Source organism: Macaca thibetana, chromosome 14 (genome assembly GCF_024542745.1).
Source record: "Macaca thibetana thibetana isolate TM-01 chromosome 14, ASM2454274v1, whole genome shotgun sequence".
NCBI classification, from domain to species: domain Eukaryota; kingdom Metazoa; phylum Chordata; class Mammalia; order Primates; family Cercopithecidae; genus Macaca; species Macaca thibetana.
In genome coordinates this window covers 66,752,691-66,771,980 of record NC_065591.1, presented here as the reverse complement: position 1 = coordinate 66,771,980, position 19,290 = coordinate 66,752,691, and the positions used below count along the sequence as shown (strand labels likewise).

The window sequence follows — 19,290 nt, the reverse complement described above, 5'->3', positions numbered from 1 at the left end:
TTGTTTTTGTTTGTTTGTTTTTGAAATGGAGTCATTCTCTGTTGCCCAGGCTGTAGTGCAGTGGTGCGATCTCGGCTCACAGCAGCCTCAGCCTCCCAGGTTGAAGTGATTCTCGTACTTCAGCCTCCCAAGTAGCTGGGATTACAGGCGCATGCCACCACACCTGGCTGATTTTTGTATTTTTAGTAGAGATGGGGTTTCACCATGTTGGCCAAAATGATCTCGAATTCCTGGCCTCAAGTGATCCACCCACCTTGGCCTCCCAAAGTGCTTGGATTACAGGTGTGAGCCACTGCACCTGCCCGGCCTATCTCATTGATCTTTGAGTCAAGCAATGCACACTACCCCCCAGGGCATGGTATGTACAGTAGCCTCTGGTATGAGCAGCTTTCATTTATTACCTCAACTTTCCCAGGCTGGCAAAGCCTGGTCCAAGAATATTCCTGAACTTGAGCTGTGGAACTGCAGCAAGGGTCAGGTACCCAGGAGCCTCTGAGACTTAGGCTAACATGCCTTCAGACCAGCTCCCTGGTGAACCCCATAGTCAGCTCCTGCTATGCGTGGCCCAGGTCTGAGGTTTGACCACACTGTTTTGTACCTGGGCTTTGCCATTTGCCAGTGTGTGGTGTTTGCTGTGTTTTGTTCAAGTATTATAAGAAGGTGCATTTTACAGAGTACCACGATGCATGTGGATCATAACACCATCTGTGGATTCCCACAGTTTACAAAACTTGATGCCTTTTTTAGAGTCCTGTGCCGTTGGCCTAGCCCAATCTGCAAAACTTTGCTGCTTCCAGGGCCTCATAATATTCACAGAGCCCTGTGTCTCGTCTCTTCTTTTTTTTTTTGAAATGGAGTCTCGCTCTGCCACCCAGCCTGCAGTGCAGTGGTGCGATCTTGGCTCACTGCAACCTCTGCCTCCCAGGTTCACGACATTCTCACGCCTCAGCCTCCCGAGTAGCTGGGACTACAGGTGCCCACTACCTTGCCAGGCTAATTTTTTGTATTTTTAGTAGAGAGGGGGTTTCACCGTGTTCGCCAGGATGGTCTCGATCTCCTGACCTCATGATCCACCCTCCTCGACCTCCCAAAGTGCTGGGATTACAGGCGTGAGAGAGCCCTGTGTCTCATGCTAAGCCTGATGTTGTTCATAAAACCTTGGGCTGTTTGCAGAACCTAATCCCTTACCTTCTTCAAGCCAACCCACTTAGGAAAATGCCTTTTGGTAAACCAGGAAAAATAGGAGACTCTTCATTTTATAGAACTATCTGCTTGGGGGTACAAAGGAATAGTGCTGGGCCCAGATTAAAGACCTCAATGCTGGTCTCAGCTCTGTTATAATCCTGCTGGAGGACTTTGGGCTGATCCTTTATCCTCTCTGGGTCGCTGTCTTCCCATCTGTTAAATGGAGATCATGACATCCAACCATCCACCTCAGGCCTGTCCTGAGGATACTGTGAGATTGCCCAGAGGACGGGGTGTGGGCGGGGTGAAAAGGGGAAGAGTGCCCAGAGGCTTCTTCCTGAAAACGGCTCCAAACTGCCACCTCAGCATCTTTGTTCCCACTTCCCTTCTGGCCTAGCAGCCAGGAAGGGGATATCTATAAATGAGCCACGGGCCAGGCAGACAAGCGAGGGCCTCAGCCAGAGCCTCGGCCTTCCCTGCCCCCCGGAGGCCGCCTTGGAGTCAGGCCCTCACTGTGCAGACACACTCCCATGTATGGCTCGTTAACTCTGCTCAGGGAAGGCTATGTCTTCCTTATTTCACCCATGAGGACACTGCTGCTCAGAGAGGCCTCGTGTCTTGCCTGAGGCTACATGTCAAGCATACAGCAGGGGCTGGGATCTGAGCCAAGAACAGCAAGGATGGATGCCTGGTCCTCAGAGGTTGGAGTGGGAAGGAATGTGGAACTCCTTTAATTCAACCTTTCCTTTTTTCAGATTGGTAGATTGAGGCCAGGAGATTGTGGAGTCCATAGGAGAGTCACTGTTTATCTCTCCCTAGATAAGCAGGCTTCAGTCTCTCTAGCTGATCGATGAGAAACAGGCCCCATCCTGCCAAGCATTCAGGGCTTCTCCTGTCTTTGTTGGCGCAACTTCTCCATCAGGACACAGCTCATCTCCTAATTGTGAGGAGAGGAGCAGGTGTGCAGGCGGGGTGGGTGTTCAGGTTGCACAGCCACCTAACCTCAACACAGCCCCTCGCTCTTCCAGTGCCCCACTCTTGTATAGGCCCTGCCGTGCTCCCTGTAGCAGCTTAAACCCCACCTGGAGCTTTCTCCCTACCTCCAACCACTCCCTGGGGAAGCTGCCTTCCCCAGCCCCCACCTCCAGGCTCTTTCACCCCACAGCAGCCTCATCCTAGTTCCAGCTCCCCCCATCTCCCAGCAGTTTCTGCCTCCAGCCTGTGAGAATACACACTGTGTTGAAAACTGTGTCCCTCCCTGAAAGTGGCATCTCTGTGCCCCAGAAAGCGCATGAGCTTGGGTGTCAGTTTAACCCTGACCCAGTCCAAAGCTCTCTGAGGCTGTTTCTTCATCTGTGAAATAGAGATGAAACGTGACAACTGAAACATCATGAGGTCTATACATTTGGAGAGAAGACTTTATTTCTTTTCTTTCTTGCTTTCTTTTTTGCTTTTTCTTTTTTAGAGACAATGTCTCACTCTGTCCCCCAGGCTGAAGTGCAGTGATGCAGTCATGGCCTACTGTAGCTTCCAACACCTGGGCTCCGGTGATTCTCCTGCCTCAGACACCCCAGTAGCTGAGACTACAGGTGCATGCCACCACGGCTGGTTAATTTGGTAAGTTTTTGTGGAGACAGGGTCTCACTGTGTTGCCTAGGCTGGTCTCGAGCAATCCTCCCACCTCAGCCTCCTGAAGTGCTGGGATTATAGGTATGAGACTTACTTCTTATAAAGAGTTACAGCCTACAAGGTGGCCATTCCTTTGGGCTGGGGAGCTCAGTCTTTGGCAGAGTCCAGAGACAGACACCTCAAGGGAGGAGGGGTTAGATAGAAATTTAAGCTGAATGCGTTGCCCAAATACACATATTCAACAGGTTATAGGAGGAGCTATGAATATTCATGAGGTGGTCCTAATGTATGCATATTGAACAAACATGCGTGTTACATATGACCATGTTCACCTTGGGTTGGAGACTTAACATTTAAATGCATGTATACATCAAAAGGTGAAGCAAGGACACGAAGGACTCAAGTGCGGTGTCTATAAACTGGCCAGAGCCCATCCATGGTCAGTGGTCTCTTATCGGAAAAAATTCCTGAAATCAGTCTCTAGTCCAATTAGACCTATAGTTATGGCTGGTGGAACGGGCATCAGTTAGTTAGTGTCTGGCGGTGGAGGAGCTGCAAATTGTTTTACCATTGCTTATCTCAAGACCAGGGCTTATTTAGCTGCTAGAGAAAAAGAGAAATGTTGTGGCGGTGAGAACATAGTTTATTCTTTAGTGTATGGGTGTGGGACTTAACCCTTGCCTGGAGTGACCCTAGGTCTTGTTTATAGTTCAGCATCTTATTGCCACAGAGAGTCCATTCTGTCAGTCTTATGATCTCTGTTTTAACATTAATGCTGCTCAGGTGTAGTGTCTAAGCCACAAAAGGGAGGGGGATAAACGAGGTGTGTCTCTTGTCCCTTCATGGCCAAAAACTCAGTTTTTAAAGGTTTCTCTGGGGTCCCCTTGGCCAAGAGGTGGGTTATCCATTCAGTGAATTGGGGGGCTTAGGATTTTAGTTTTAGTTGACACAAGAAACCTCCTGGCAGGACTGTCCTAAACCCTGTTACCTTGCCCGATCTCCTAAGCATGTGGTACAGCTTCTTCCTTCTGGGAGACTGCCCCCAGCCTCGCCCAGTGACCTGGGGCTGGTCACTTGCCCTCTCTGATCCTTAGTGCCATTGTCTGTGAAACGCCTTCCCAGAGCAGTCATACAGCTTGGATGAGCTGATGGATGGATTAGTGCTTCCAAAATTCTGAGAGCTGAGCAGACATGAGCCATTATTAATATGGCAGTGATGGTGATGGTGATGACTCTTATAATTCTGGAAGCAGAGGATGAGGAGGAAGTAAATCATGACACGTACGTGCCAGGTCAGCCTGACCTCACCGACAACTCAGGGGAATAAATCACTAGGAAGGCCCCCTGAGGTAGGAGGAAGCTCAGGAGCAACATGGGGACTCTGCAGGTGGGCGGGGGACCACTGTTCACAGTTGCTGTTCTGCAGGTGCTGCAGGGCTGCAGCTTGGGCACTGGCTGGCCTTCAGCCCCCAGCCTCGGCTCTGCCACTGACATGCTGGTCAGGTCTCATTCCCTGCCTGGTCCTCAGTTTCCTTATTATAAAACGGTGGAGGGTGGGGGGTGCAGGTGCAGTGGCTCATGACTATATTCCCAGTGCTTTGGGAGACCAAAGCAGGAAGATTTCTTGAGGCCAGGAATTCGAGGCAAGCCTGGGAAACATAGTGAGACCCTGTCTCTACCAAAAATTTAAAAATTAGCCAGGTGTGGTGGCACATGTTTGTGGTCCCAGCTACTGGGGAGGCTGAAGTGGGGAGGATCCCCTGAGCCCAGGAGTTGGAGGCTGCAGTGAGCTATGATCACACCACTGCACTCCAGCTTGGGCAGCAGAGCGAGACCCTGTCTCTAACAAAAAAAAGAAAAAAAAAAAATTTACCGGTGGTTGGGGATGGGGGTGGCGGGGGTTGGGGGAAGAGTGTCATTCTGTTCTGACCCTGTCTTTTGGAGTCTCATTCTGCTCATGGCCCACATAAGCTAATGGCTGTGCCACTGTTTTCCTAAAGTGTCAAGTGTGGGATTACAGTTTTTAATAATGTGTCTCCTTGGAGAGAGGACACGGTAGAGGGGTGGTGCAGCAAAGGCTGGGAGGGACGCCGAGGGTGGGGGCTGGGGATGGGGTAAGGGGGAGTGGCAAATGCGGGATGGGAGCAAGCCCCTGCTCGGCTGTGGATAATTTGGAAGAAGGGCCCTGCTCCCCAAAGACTTTGCAACACTGCCCCCTGGGGGCTGGAGAGGAAGCCTGTGCCCTGACTTTTCCTCTGAGACTTCAGTCAGGGAGGGGACCTTGAAGGATCACTGTCCAGAGGCTGAACTGGGTGGGCCAGAAGAAACCCAGCTAGGGCAGTCATTGCCTGCCTGCCTTCCCCACCCGTCCATTCCACTTCATGAGCCTCTCAAATCTGCAGCCCTGTCCTGGTCTAGCCCACCACCGCTCTTGTCTGGGCCATGTGCTGGCCTCTTTCCCACCTCCAGTCTCACACCAGCGCATCTTCCTGCAAGTCAGAGGGAACTTTCTAACCCTTAAATCCTACCATGCCCCGTTCTGTGTAAAACTCTGACCCAGCTCCCAGTGCCCCCAGGAGAGACCATCCTTCTCAGCCTGACACTGAGTGGCCCCTGTCTCTCTGTCCAATCACGTTTTCTGCAGGTCACTATCCTCACTTGCAGATATGACATTACAGGGGTGTTTAGAGCAAAGAAGGCTCTGGGGTAGCACTTTTTGGGTGTGACTGCTGGCTTCCCCCCTTGGTAGCTGTGTTACTTAATTCTTAGTTTGCACTTTTTTTTTTTTTTGAGACAGAGTCTTGCTCCATCTCCCAGGCTGGAGTGTAGTAGCATGATCTCAGCTCACTGCAGCCTCTGCCTCCTGAGTTCAAGCAATTCTCCTGCTTCAGTCTCCTGAGTAGGTGGGACTACAGCTGTGTGTCACCACACCTGGCTAATTTTTGTATTTTTAGTAGAGACAAAGTTTCCCCATGTTGGTCAGGTGGGTCTCGAACTCCTGACTTCAGGTGATCCGCCCATCTTGGCCTCCTAAAGTGCTGGGATTACAGGCGTGAGCCATGGTGTCCAGCCTGCAGTACTTTTTAAAATTGTAAAGTATGGCCGGGCGCGGTGGCTCAAGCCTGTAATCCCAGCACTTTGGGAGGCCGAGACGGGCGGATCACGAGGTCAGGAGTTCAAGACCATCCTGGCTAACACGGTGAAACCCCGTCTCTACTAAAAAAAATACAAAAAACTAGCCAGGCGAGGTGGTGGGCGCCTGTAGTCCCAGCTACTCGGGAGGCTGAGGCAGGAGAATGGCGTAAAAACCCAGGAGGCGGAGCTTGCAATGAGCTGAGATCCGGCCACTGCACTCCAGCCTGGGCGACACAGCGAGACTCCGTCTCAAAAAAAAAAAAAAAAAAAAAAAAAAAAAAAAAAAAAAAAAAAAAATTGTAAAGTATATATAACATAAAATGTTAACATAAAATTCAGTGGCATGAAGTACATCTACATTGTTGTGCAACCATCCTCACCCTCCATCTCCATACCTCCCTCATCTTTCCAAACGGAGACTCAGATTCATGTGTTCTTCATTCCACCTCTGTTTCCTCATCTGACGGATGGAACTAATCACTGAGTGTGCTTTGCACGTGCTTATAGGTGGGTAATAGGTATTCAGGTAATGTTACGATTGTTTTCTTCTCTTGAGGAAGCTGCTCTGGAAAGTCAGTGCAGCAGCACCGCACGGAGTGGTCTCTAGAAACCCACGGCCCACCGCCGCCCGGCTTCATTTCTGTGGCTCGGGTACATTTTCTGAGAGCTGCTGGGGAAGCATGCCGCCCATCTCATCTGGGAAGATGAGTCACTTCCTCTGCTGATGGGTTATGAGCCTAGGGATGGGGAAGGCAGGAAGCAGAGCACAGGCAGCTGCTTCTCGGCTGGTCGGGGCCTCCGTAGCGGCTCACATAAGAACCATGTGGCCAGGTGGATTCTCTCTGGTGTCTGGACAGGGTAGGACACCCTAACTTGCCTGTGTGCCAACTGTCTCAGGAGGGGCTGGAGCAGGCTAACTTCCTTCCATCAGTGCTGCTTATTCAGAGCACATCAGTTTGCATTTTGCTTGATTCTCTCCTTTTCACATCACACTCCCAACATATCACTCCCCACCATTCTGTGCACACACTTCCAAGATTCACTCACTCCAACTCTTCCTGGCATGTGCGTCTAAAATCATCTCACCTTCTAAGTGGCACTGTCCTTATTTAAATGCATGTCCTTTTTTTTTTGTCCCCTAGGTGGAACTAGGGGAGAGACCAGGCCTCAGGTGTCCCTGATGGATCCTGGTTTCTGGCCTGCTCTCTGACTAGGGGAGCAAGTGGATTTATCCAGCAAACAGGCTGAATGGTGGTGTCAGAATCAGACTGGGTCCATACAGGACGCTTAGAGGGCCACAGAATCTCCTCCTACGAGTCCTTCTGCTGGGGACTCCAGTCTCTTCAGTTAAAGACACCCACCATCCTCCAGAAAGAGCCAGGGGTGGCAAGCAGTCAGCTTAAGTGAACCAGTCAAGCCTTTGGAGTAGCTTAGGCTGGAACTCGGCCAACATTAGTTGCGTGGCATGGGGCAGATACTTCATTTTTCTAAGTCTCAGTTTCTTCTTCAAAATGGATGCAACGATTACGACTAATACTCATTATTTGCTAAGCATTATTCTAAGCACTTGTATCAGCTCCGTTAATGCTCCCAACAACCTATTATAACCCCCAATTTACAGATGAGGAAACTGAGGTACAGAGAGACCTGCCAAGGTCACACAGTTGGTAAGAGGCAGACCAGAATCTTAACCTAGACAATCTGGCCCCAGAGTCCAAGCCCCTGAGACGGCACTTAACCGTCTCAAAGGGCAAATTTGAGGACTTAGTCATCATCCACTGGTCCCTAAGCCATGAGGTTGAATACGGAATGAGCCAAGTACTAAGCTGCTGCCTTTGACGGACCCTGGGCATTTTACTTTCCTTGTCAAATCTCAGGTTTCCCTCCTACAACAGGAGGGGCTTGAACCCCAGCTCCGTTTCAGCAAAGAGCTCACCATTTGCCTGGAAACCTGCCCCTCCCAGGTCCCTGTTCTGAGCCCCTCCTGTCTCCTCAGAGTCAGCCCCCATCCCCACAGCCTGTGTGGCAACTCTGCCTTCATATTCCTCTGTCTCTTACTCCCTCTTTTCCCTAAATTCAAAGCCCACTCCTTGTTCCTGTGGAACCCTGCACAGCTTCCTGAATCTTCTGTGACTCCTGTCTCCCTAGTTCTAATCCATCCTCCACATTCTACTGGAGCCATCTTTCCAAACACTAATCTTTTTTTTTTTTTTTTTTTTTTGACAGGATCTTGCTCTGTCATTCAGGCTGGAGTGCAGTCATGCCACCCTAGCTCACTGCAGCCTCAAACACCAGCAATCCTCCAGCTTTAAGCTTCCCAAGTAGCCGGGACCACAGGCTTGCACCATCATGCACAGCTAATGTTTTTTTATTTTTATTTTTGTAGGGACAGAGTCTTGCTATGTTGCCCAGGCTGGTCTCAGACTCCTGGGCTCAAGTGATCCTCCCACCATGGCCTCTCAAAGTGCTGGGATTACAGGTATGAGCCACTGTGCCCAGCTCCAAACCCTAGTCTTATTGTGCCCAGCCTTTCTCCTCAGAGCAAAGCCTATTTCTTAGCCTAACATTTGCTGCTCATCACCACACACCTATAACCTACCTTACACTTTCATCCCTGGCGCCTGTGTATGCACAGTTCCCTCAGCTCAAATGCCCTTCCTGCCTTTTACCACTGGATAAGCACAGATCCATCCTTCACGTGATAAGGACGACCTCCAATCCCTCCCAGCACCACCCAAGTGTTCTCTGCTTCCTCCTGAAAGAATACGCATGTACTCACAGTCGTATTCTAGCTTTCCACGTGTCCTTGGCTGACGAGCATCGAGCTGGCTGGACATTCCCTCGGGGAGCTTCCCATCAGCCAGTTCCTCTGCCTGCAGCCTTCCTCCTGTTCATTCATCTGAGCTGCTCCAATGCTCCAATGCAAATGGAGTTTTTCTTCCCCTTCTCAGACACTGGACTAAGAATGGGGGCAACCCAGGGTCACCTGTCACAGGACTGGCATAATCCCAAAGAGAAGCTGAGTGCGAGAGTCTCAGGCTTTGCAGGGTGAGAAGCCTCAGAGGGAAAGGCTTCCAGGGAGTGGAATCTCTGTGGCTGTGCGAATGAACTGAGGCACTTGATTTGCAAAGCACTCTCACATAGAGCAGCTCACTAAACCTCACTCGAGCCAATATTGCCGTGATTATTACCCCCATTCACAAAGAGGAAACAGAGGCACAGAGAAGTGAAGTCACGCGCCCAAGGACACACAGGCCATACTTGGAGCTGAGATTTGAGACCAGTGCGTTTGGCCACCAAAGCTGATGCCCTTACGCTGGGGCCACACTGCCCCCTGGTGGCAGCGAGGATGGTGGCGGTGATGAGTATGTACTAAAAAAAAAAAAAAAAAAAAAAAAATTAGCCAGGCGTGGTGGCAGGTGCCTGTAATCGTAGCTCCTCGGGAGTCTGAGAGAATTGCTTAAACCAGGAGGCAGAGGTTGCAGTGAGCCAAGATCACGCCACTGCACTCCATCAGCCTGGGTGACAGAGTGAGACTCCATCTCAAAAAAAAAAAAAAAAGAAAAAAAAGAAAAAAGAAATATCTGATGATCAATCCTCCATTTCGCAGAAGAGAAAACAGGTTCTCGGAGAGCTAAATGCCAGGCTTGAATCCAAATTAGTCTGGCATCAAGATCAGAGCATTTAACCACGATACTGCCTCCCGGTCGCATTCAATGGGGAACAAACACTTCTACAGTCTCAATATCTTCACAAAATTCCCCCACCACTCCAGCCTTAAGTGAGGGTAGGAACTCCCCCTGCAGCGCCAAATCTGCACACTGACCTTTATTACACTCTTTCTACTCTCTTGTCTCCCACTCAATGCCCTGGGAGCCCAGACACTGGCTTCAGAAGCTCTCCTCCTCCTTCTCCTCCTCTATTGACCATCCTCTTCCTCTCCCATTCCTTCGGCCTCTCTACTGGCTGCTTCCTACCCATGAATGGTGGGAAATACGCTCAAGTATCTCAAATTTTTAAAGTACAACAAAATTCTCCCTGACTTCCTGCTATGGTCTGAATGTTTGTGCTCCCTCAAAATCCATATCTTAAAACTTGGCCAGGTGTGGTGGCTCACACCTGTAACCCCAGCATTTTGGGAGGCCTTGGTGGGAGAATTGCTTGAGGCCCAGGGTTCAAGACCAGCCTGTACAACATAGTGAGACCCTGTCTCTACAAAAATGGAAAAAACTAGCCAGGAATAGTGGCATGCGCCTGTAGTCCCAGCTATACGGGAGGCTGAGGTGGGAGGATCACTTAACTCCAGGAGTTTGAGGCAGTGAGCTATGATGGTGCTACTGCATTCCAGCTGGTATGAGTTGGAGTGAGACTTTAATCTAAAAAAATTAAATGAATGCATGAATGAATAAATAAATTAAAATTTAAAAGGTCAGACATGGTCTCAGCTCCCATCTACTTGGGAGGCTAAGGCAGGACGATTGTTTGAGGCCAGGGGTTCAAGACTAGCCTGGGCAACAAGGCAAGATCCTGTCTCTACAAATAATTTAAATAAAGCCAACCTAACCTCTAGGGTGATGGTAATTAACGGTGGGGCCTTTGGAAAGTGATTAGGTTGTAAGGGTGAAGCCCTCTTGAATGAGATTACATCCCTTATAAAAGAGGCCTGAGAGAGCTTGTTGGTCCCTTCCACCATGTGAGGACACAGCTAGAAAGTGCCATCTATGAAGCAGAGAGCAGCCCTCACCAGACACCGGATCCACTGGCACCTTGATCTTGGACTTCCCAGCCTCCAGAACTGTGAGCAATGAATTTCTGTTGTTTATAAACGACCCAGTTTAAGGTATTTTATTATAAAACCTTGAACTGACTAGGACACATCTCATCAGTCTCCAACCATCCACATCTCTCTCTCTCTTTTTTTTTCTTTTTAAGACCACAGAAGCCTGACCATTCTGTTTAATTATCTCTAATAATCCTTAAAAATCAGCACACAAATCCATTCCAGGTAGCTTTGCCTCTCCACTTGCTGTGGTGGCATTTGTCCAGACGCCACTACTCCCCTAAGAGTGGGTCAGCCTGGGGGAGCAAGGCCTGAGAAAGGAAAGGAAAGGAAGGGAAAGGCCCCCTAGTGCCTGCCCCACAGCCCTGGGACAGGCACATATTTAGCCTGACCTGAGACAGGGCAGGAAGAGGCCACAGGGCTGAGTGCAGGGACAAAGGGGCCAGGATCCCAAGTGTCCGGGCCCCCAGCTACCCACCCCATGTCTGTTTTTGGTTTTGTCATTAAAAAAATAAAGTGACAAATACTGGTGGAAACCAGTTGTTGCACTGTCTTCTGTTAAAAATACGGACCAAGGGCATAGAAAGTCTCCTCTTCAGCAGGTCCTGCTTCACAGGATGTCTGCCCGCTTGCTCCGCACACGGCTTCGAGCCTTGGTCCGGGCTTTGAAGGTGGCAGTATTGTACAGGTGCTTCTCGAAGCGTGGAACCTTGCAGTGGCATCCAGCAGCAGCACAGGGCCCAGGCCAAAGATGTCACGGAGTAGCTCATTGCTCCGGAGGTGGTGGTGCATAGCTGAACCCAGCACTTCCTTGAAGGCAGTGTAGATCCGGTGCCCAGCCCAGCTGTCCCTGTAGAGCACCTCAAAGCCGAAGCGCACTATCTCTTCTTCACGTTCACCGCCCTCCACCGAGTGCAGCACGGCGCGGAAAGTAGAGCCCTGGCGCTGGCGATCGGCCTTGGCACGGTACTTGTTACTGTCAGTGGCCAGAGTGCGCAGGACACTGCAGAGGGCCTCCATGTCCTCGTAAACAAACACCTCCTCAAGGTCCCGGGCAAGCTCAAAGAGCAGTGCAATGGTTTCACCGGCAGCGATCCACAGGTTCACACTTTCACTGGACAAGAGCTGGGGCAGCCGGGGCAGCTGCCTGTCAAGGATGTGGCTGATTTGGGTGCTGGGGAAGATGGTGAGCAGCAATGCCCAGGTCTGCAGGGCAGCACAGAGCAGGCCGTGCAGGCTGGCAGGAACCACAGGAGTCGTGGAGCTACCCAAGCCATAGAACCGGCTGAAAACACTTTCTAAGCAGGCAAGGCAAGAGACTAGGTCCTGGATGTCGGCAGCAGCCACGTAGCAGCCCAGGCCAAGAGCAGAAGCACAGTGGAGCCGGGCAGCAGGGCTAGCTGTGCTGTCACTGAGCATAGAGACCAGCAGAGGCTGCAGGCTGTGGAACAGCTCCTCACCCTTGGGTTCAGGGCCCAGCTGCACGCAGAGCAGGCCTCGCACAGCAGCAGCCAGGGCTTGTTTCTCTCCCTTCCCTTTCCTGAGGCACTTTTCCAGGGCATCAGCTAGTGTGAGGCGGCGCTCCAGCAAGAAGTCGAGGAGTAGGCGCGACGCCAGGGCCAGGCGCAGGCTCTTGAGAGCACCCTGCCGGGTCTTGGGACTCTTGTCTGTGAGGCAGTCCACATACTCCTTCAGCTTTTCCTCAAAGTCTTCCTGCTGGCCCTGCTCATCCACGACATCCCCCACAAGGCTGTCCTCTGCAGTGGTGCTGAGAAGCCTGGGGCATTCACTGGCGGTGCTGCGGGCCTCACTGGCTGCCTCATCATCACTGCAACCCGAGTCAGCTTGGGTACTGCTCCGGGCACCTCCTCCACGGCGCGCACCACCCTTCCGGAGCGTGTTGCCTGTAACGGGCGCGAGGCATGCCGGGCACCGGGCGCGGGGGGCGCGCGGGGGGCGTGGGGTCAGGGACCCGGTGGGTGTGGGCTCCCGGACAGCGAGATGCCGGCCGGTGCGCTGCGCTGAGACTTGGCCAGACCACGGGCACCACACGCCGCGCACGCCACCATCTTCGCGAGGCGCCCATCCACGTCGTCTCTTTACAGGCAAACATCTTGAAGACGTTATCTATTCTCTCTCCATTTACTCACTCTCAACCTTCCATGCTCACTGTTCCACTAGCCTGTTCACATCTGGGGCACCAGTTCACACCTGGGGCACCCTTCATCACTGGACCCCACAGACACTTTTCATCTGGTTCTCGTCCTCTTGGGCACATCAGCAACATTTGATGCTGCTGACCACAGCTGCCCTAGGGAGCCTCTGTGATATTACACTCTCCTGGTTTTGCTTCGTGCTCTCTGGCTGTTGTTTCTCAGTATCTTTTGCAGACATTTCTTGTTCTGCCTCAGTCTCATGTTGTTTTCGCCCCAAGGTTCTGTCCTTCTCACACTACACTCTCTCCCTAGGTGATCTTGTTCACTGTCGTTAGTATATGCTTCCCAAGTCTTTGCCTGCATCCACTCTGTCTCCTGAGCTCCAGACATCAGTCAACATCACCACCATGTCTTGTCCCCCAAACCAGAATACTGGGCATCATCTTGGACCTTTCCATAATCAGTTGTCAAATTCTGACTATTCTACCTCTTGAAGATTCTCCAAATTTTTTTTCCTCACTCTGTTGCCCAGGCTGGAATGCAGTGGCTTGATCTCTGACTACTGCAACCTCTGCCTCCCAGGTTCAAGAGATTCTCCTGCCTCATCCTTCCAAGTAGCTGGAATTACAGGCATGTGCCACCACACCTGGCTAATTTTTATGTTTTTAGTAGAGGTGGGGTTTCACCATGTTGGCCAGGCTGATCTCGAACTCCTGGCCTCAAGTGATCCACCCGCCTCAGCCTCCCAAAGTGGGATTACAGGCGTGAGGCACCATGCCCAGCCAGATTCTCTAAGCTTTTACAGTTAAGAGGTATGGCTTTGCAGATGGATTGGACTCTACACTAACTCACTATTTGTCCAGCAGAATGACCAAAGCAGGCTTAGTTACTTAACCCTCTGAGCTCCCTCATCTATAAAACAAAGGTAATGGAAATTGCTCTTTGGATTAAATGAAATGAAGTATGTGACTACCAGGGCACAGCCATTAGTACAAGTAAGCTCTCAATAAAGGGCGGCCATCATCTGCTATCGTTGTCATTAATACTCCTCCCTCTTCTTCTCCTCACCACCAAGCTTCCTGACTGGTTGCCCTGCCTCTGGTCTCTCTCTCCCACTCCAAGACATTCTCTGTGCACAGTGGGTATGAGCCTTCTCAAACATGTAGCTACCTATGTTAGTCCTCTGTCTGAGGCCTGGTTCTGGCTTTCCAATGTCCTCATGCTGAGTGTTTAGTCCTTGGCTTCAAGACTCTCTTCCCTCTGGCCCCTGCCAACCTCTTTAGCCTCATCTTTGGAGACTCCCAGTCTCTCTTTCTATATTGCAGCCCAAACCAACTTCTATCTCCCCTCTAACACACCTCCTGCTTTTTCTACACTTCATGACTTTGTTTACCCCCTCCTTTGTGGCCTGCACTCTATTCATCTGTTTGAAATTTATGACCCATTTAAGAGATGTCTTCCATGATGCAAGTCGGCTTCATTTCCTCCTCTGGGCCCTTCAGCTCTACAGTAGCACAGATCACAGTGGATATGATGGACAAGGTTTGGACAAGGTTTTGACTGGCTACCCCACTAGACTGTGTCAATTGCCTGTGACCACACACCCGGTGCAAAGCCAACCTCATTCAATGTGGAATGAAGAATGAGCCTCAGCTATCCTAATCTTTAAAATGGCGGCATTGGCAGCCAGTCCTGGTCAATCCAGAGGAGAGAAAGAGCACTGGAGGCTGGAGGAAGATGAAGTCACAGAAGGCTCCCTCAAGGAGGTTGGGCTTAGAATTATAAGGCCTCTGTATTAGTCCATTTTCACACTGCTGATAAAGACATACTCAAGATTGGGCAATCTTCTGAGCCCTCCAAACTGTTCCAACCTGTGCCTGTTACACAGTTCCAAAGTCGCTTCCACATCACAGAAGGCTCCCTGGAGGAGGTTGGGCTTAGAATTATAAGGCCTGTGTATTTGTCCATTTTCACACTGCTGATAAAGACATACTCAAGACTGGACTTCTTCTGAGCCCTCCAAACTGTTCCAACCTGAGCTTGTTACCCAGTTCCAAAGTTGCTTCCCCATTTTTGGGTATCTTTTCAGCAATGCCCCACTCTATTGGTACCAATTGACTGTATTAGTCCTTTTTCACAATGCTGATAAAGACATACCTGAGACTGGGCAATTTACAAAAGGAAGAGGTTTATTGGACTTACAGTTCTACTTGGCTGGGGAAGTCACACAATCATGGCAGAAGGCAAGGAAAAGCAAGTCCCGTCTTACATGAATGGTAGCAGGCAAAGAGAGAATGAGGAAGACGCAAAAGTGGAAACCCCTGATAAAATCATCAGATCTCGTGAGACTTGTTCACTACCTAGAGAACAGTATGGGGGAAGCCGCCTCCATGATTCAATTGTCTCCCACTGGGTTCCTCCCACAACACCTGGGAATTGTGGGAGTACAATTCAAGATGAGATTTGGGTGGGGACACAGAGCCAAGCCGTATCAGCCTCTAAGAACGATTAAGAGTGAGCAAGAGAGGGCAAGAGTGAGGATTTGGGAGACTGAGTGGCTCTCTGTTCTGTCACGCTTGTTCCTCCAGCTTCAATACACTTGAAGGATCCCAGCAGCCAATAGCACAGCATTTTACATTTACACAGAAAATTTTCACAAACTTTTTCATTTGTATCATTAGTTGGTGCAGAGGCTGGAGTGAGAGTTAGGAAATCTGCCTTGTCTTTGGATTGCTGTGTGACTTTGGGCAATCCCTTTCACCTCCGAGCTTGTTTCCTCATCTGTCACGTGTGGATACCAATAGTTGCTCCATACGTGGGAAAGTCCCCATAGACCATAAAGTTCTGTGTCCCTCTGAGCACTATTAATCTTGTTGTTCTAATTATCAGCAAAGCCCATGGTAACTGCTAACCAGCCACATGGGGGTCCCCAGAAAATATTATTCAGGGCACAGTAAAAGGGAACCTCTGGGGGTCAAGGCCTCAGCAGGCCAAGAAGTGGTAGAGCTTGGGGGTTTAATGGGATAGGCTCAGCTCCAACCTGGTTCTTCCCACTGAGGCAGCACTGGCTTGGGGAGAGGAAGGAGCAGCTGGCATGGCCTGGGTTGGGCAGATGAGCTGGGCCGACCTGCAGAGGTCTCGGGTATGAAGGCTGAAAGTGAAGTGCCCAAAGCCTGTCATAGTCAAGGAGGGGCTAGGCTCTGGGAAGACAGCGTCTGGGGAGATGGGCAGTTAGGGACCCTCATCCCGCTAGGAGAGGGGCTCTAGGAGAAGGTATCTGAGCCAAACTCTTTGTGCTCTGATTTAGAGCATTCCGGGTGGGCAGGCTATGCTGCTGGTTTACCATCTGTGTGACTGTGGCTGGGTCAGAACCCCCTCTGGGCCTCCCCCTGCCTATCAGCAGCAATACAGGAGCTGGACTAGGAGCTCTCTATAGAGTCCAGTGTTGTCTGATTCTGTAGCAGCACTGGACAGGAAGCCCTGAGGTTGTCAGGACAGTCATGGTCCAGTCGGCCTGCGGAAAACTGGGAAGCCAGGTGCCCAGACCCCACTGATATGCTGGTTTTGTAAAAGAGGGGTCAGAACACATCCCAGGCCCCAGGGAACCCCTAGTCTGGTGAGGAAGCAGATGTGAACATGGATAGCTCCCAGCATTGTCTGGGCTGCCAGATGGGAAAGCTTCAGGGACCCTCCCATAGAGGACACCTGGGAGCCCTGAACAGGGAGCAAGCATCTGGCTTCTGGTGTGGCTCTGCCACTAGCTCTCTGTGTAGCCTTGACCAAGGTCAGCTCTCCTTTCAGCTTTAAAAAAAAGTATTTTAAAATTATTTTTATTTTTTATAGAAACAGGGTCTCGCTATGTTGGCCAGGCTGGTCTTGAACTCTTGATCTCAGATGATCCATCTGCCTCGGCTTCCCAAAATGTTGGGATTACAGGCTTGAGCCACTGCACCCAACCCAGGTCTGCTTTATCTTAATAGGGAGTGAATTTATTTTCAACTTGGGTTCCATTCAGGAAATAACTTCTTCTATGAAAAGCATATACAATGTCTCTGCCCTCTGAAAGTGACCAACAGAGGAGTTTCACAGGACATCGGACTTTCAGTACTAAAACCAGGACAGTTCTGGGCAAATCAATATGGTTGGTCACTGTATGATACAACAAAGAGAAAGGATACAAAGACAGATCCTAGGACACCCAGGTTAGACAGAGACAGACAGAGCAAGCCCCTGCACAGGCACACAGAAAAGGAAGCTATTTCTGGGGTAAGCAGACAACATTTTGTAGTGCTTCTTGGAGGAAGCCACTAAAGAGAAAGATATCACAGAAAAGGAATTCTCATGTGAATGGAAATGGAGAGACTAAAACAAAGGGCACTGATTCAGACATAACATTCCGTCCCAGATAGAGTGAGATGAGAATGGAGCGGGGCATAGAAGAGGAATGGAATCCAGAGCACCACAGAAGCTGTTGTTTCAGTTATCCCCAAAGGTTTCCCAGCAGCTCCCTAGAGTTCATGAGCTAGAAGTCTTTATCAGTGGCCCCTGACAATCCTCCAGACTCAGAGGAACACAGCGTCAGGGGAACCTTAGAATAAATGACATAGTTTTCACTCCAGGGTTTAGCTTTACTCACTCGCAACCAGTGATTCTGCTGTCTTCACAAGGTCCCACGATAAAGAACCCCATTCAGGAATCATGCAGGCATAGCTGGACCGGATGGGCTTATGTCAAATGACTACAGTCAAGATCCTGGTGCTTAGAGTGGGCAAAACCCGGTAAGTGTATTCATCAACATTACCATACCTAGATTACTTCACCTGTGCTAGTGGGAACTGGGCTAAAAACCAGACATCCTTAAAGGAGCTACTTGAACTAATAGAAGAGCTACTTGATTTTTTAATTGGCACTTGAACACAAGCAGATGCCTCTCAGATTTTTTCTCTCCAATAGGTTAAATTTGCCCACCAACATTGCAATCTTATTTTTTAATTTTTGTAAGATAAGGTCTTGGTCTGCTGCCCAGCTTGGAGAGCAGTGGCGTGATCATGGCTCACTGTAGCCTCAAACTCCTATGCTTACCTTAACATCTGGAGTAGTTATGATTACGGGTGCATGTCACAATGCCTGACTAACTTTTTTGACTTTTTGTAGAAAAGGGGTCTTCCTATGTTGCCTGGCTGGTCTCAAACTCCTGGCCTCAAGCGATCCTCTGGCTTTAGCCTCCAAAAGTGTTGGGATTACAGGTGTGAGCCACCGTGCCTGGCTACAGTCTTATTCATATGATTCATTTATGTTATTATTATTATTTTTAGAAGCAATGAATCTAGGGTTAGAAAGTTACTTAAAGGTTTTTAATCTAGCTGCTATCCAAATATTAAATCTCTGTAGCATTCCAGACAAAGACTTCGGCCTTACAACCTCTAGTTACATGGACTTCACTAATTATCAAGCCTGTTTTTGCATTATGGAGTCTTTTTTTTTTTTGTCCTTCCTTCCTTCCTTCCTTCCTTCCTTCCTTCCTTCCTTCCTTTCTCTCTCTCTTTTTTCTCTCTTTCTTTCTTTCTCTCTCTCCCTTCCTTCCTTCCTTCCTTCCTTCCTTCCTTCCTTCCTTCCTTCCTTCCTTCCTTCCTTCCTTCCTTTCTTTCTTTCTTTCTTTCTTTCTTTCTTTCTTTCTTTCTTTCTTTCTTTCTTTCTTTCTTTCTTTCTTTCTTTCTTTCTTTCTTTCTTTCTTTCTTTCTTTCTTTCTCTCTCTCTCTCTCTCTCTGTCTTTCTTTCTTTCTTTTTCTTTTTCTTTTTTTTTTCAGGGTCTCACTCTGTTGCCCAGACTGGAGTGCAGTGGTGCAATCTCAGCTCACTGCAAACTCCGCCTCCGGAATTCAAGTTATTCTGCCTCAGCCTCCTGAGTAGCTGGGACTACAGGCATGTGCCACCACACCCGGCTAATTTTTGTATTTTTAGTAGAGACAGGGTTTTACCATGTTGTCTAGGCTGGTTTCAAACTCCTGAACTCTGGTGATCTGCCCGCCTTGGCCTTCCAAAGTGCTGGGATTACAGGCATGAGCCACCGCGCCCGGCCTTCATTATGGGGTCATTCTAATGATAAGAAACTTCTTCCATATGTGGGACTGATCTCTGGGCCCCTGAAGCTGCTAACAGTGGCCCCAGTTCTTTGTAAGTGTTGCTCCTTCTCTTTGACAGTTCTTAGGTGCTTGTGTCTACCTCTCTTCCCCCCGCAAACAGGACCAGCTCTTTCTGCCATTGCTGTTAGACATCTCACCACTCCAGGAATCTTAATTGTGCAATACAATTCCTGGCACAAAGAAAGTGTTGGGACTGAGATCCATAGTTGGAAAGGAAAAAGATGCATGTTCTAGTGAATGTTTCCTTGATTGTTCTGGTTTC

General features: G+C 49.7%; 2 protein-coding genes across 6 annotated transcripts in view; both read right to left on the bottom strand.

Moving 5' to 3' along the window:
- Positions 1 to 19,290, bottom strand: part of RPS3 (ribosomal protein S3) — a 735,956-nt gene that overhangs the window by 272,299 nt on the left and 444,367 nt on the right. Inside the window, exon 1 of one of the 5 annotated variants that reach the window (XM_050756441.1) lies at positions 19,116 to 19,119. The exons of the other annotated variants lie outside the window; for them this stretch is intronic. The gene's annotated coding sequence lies outside the window, so the exon portion shown is untranslated. Of the gene's footprint in view, positions 1 to 19,115; positions 19,120 to 19,290 lie in introns of those variants that run through there. 5 annotated transcript variants of the gene reach the window in all.
- On the bottom strand, positions 11,291 to 13,123 carry LOC126936499 (interferon-related developmental regulator 2-like). The gene is given in 3 exon segments (XM_050759259.1): positions 11,291 to 11,446; positions 11,449 to 12,826; positions 13,064 to 13,123. Coding segments are annotated over 3 exon segments (1,545 nt in total). The 3' UTR covers positions 11,291 to 11,339.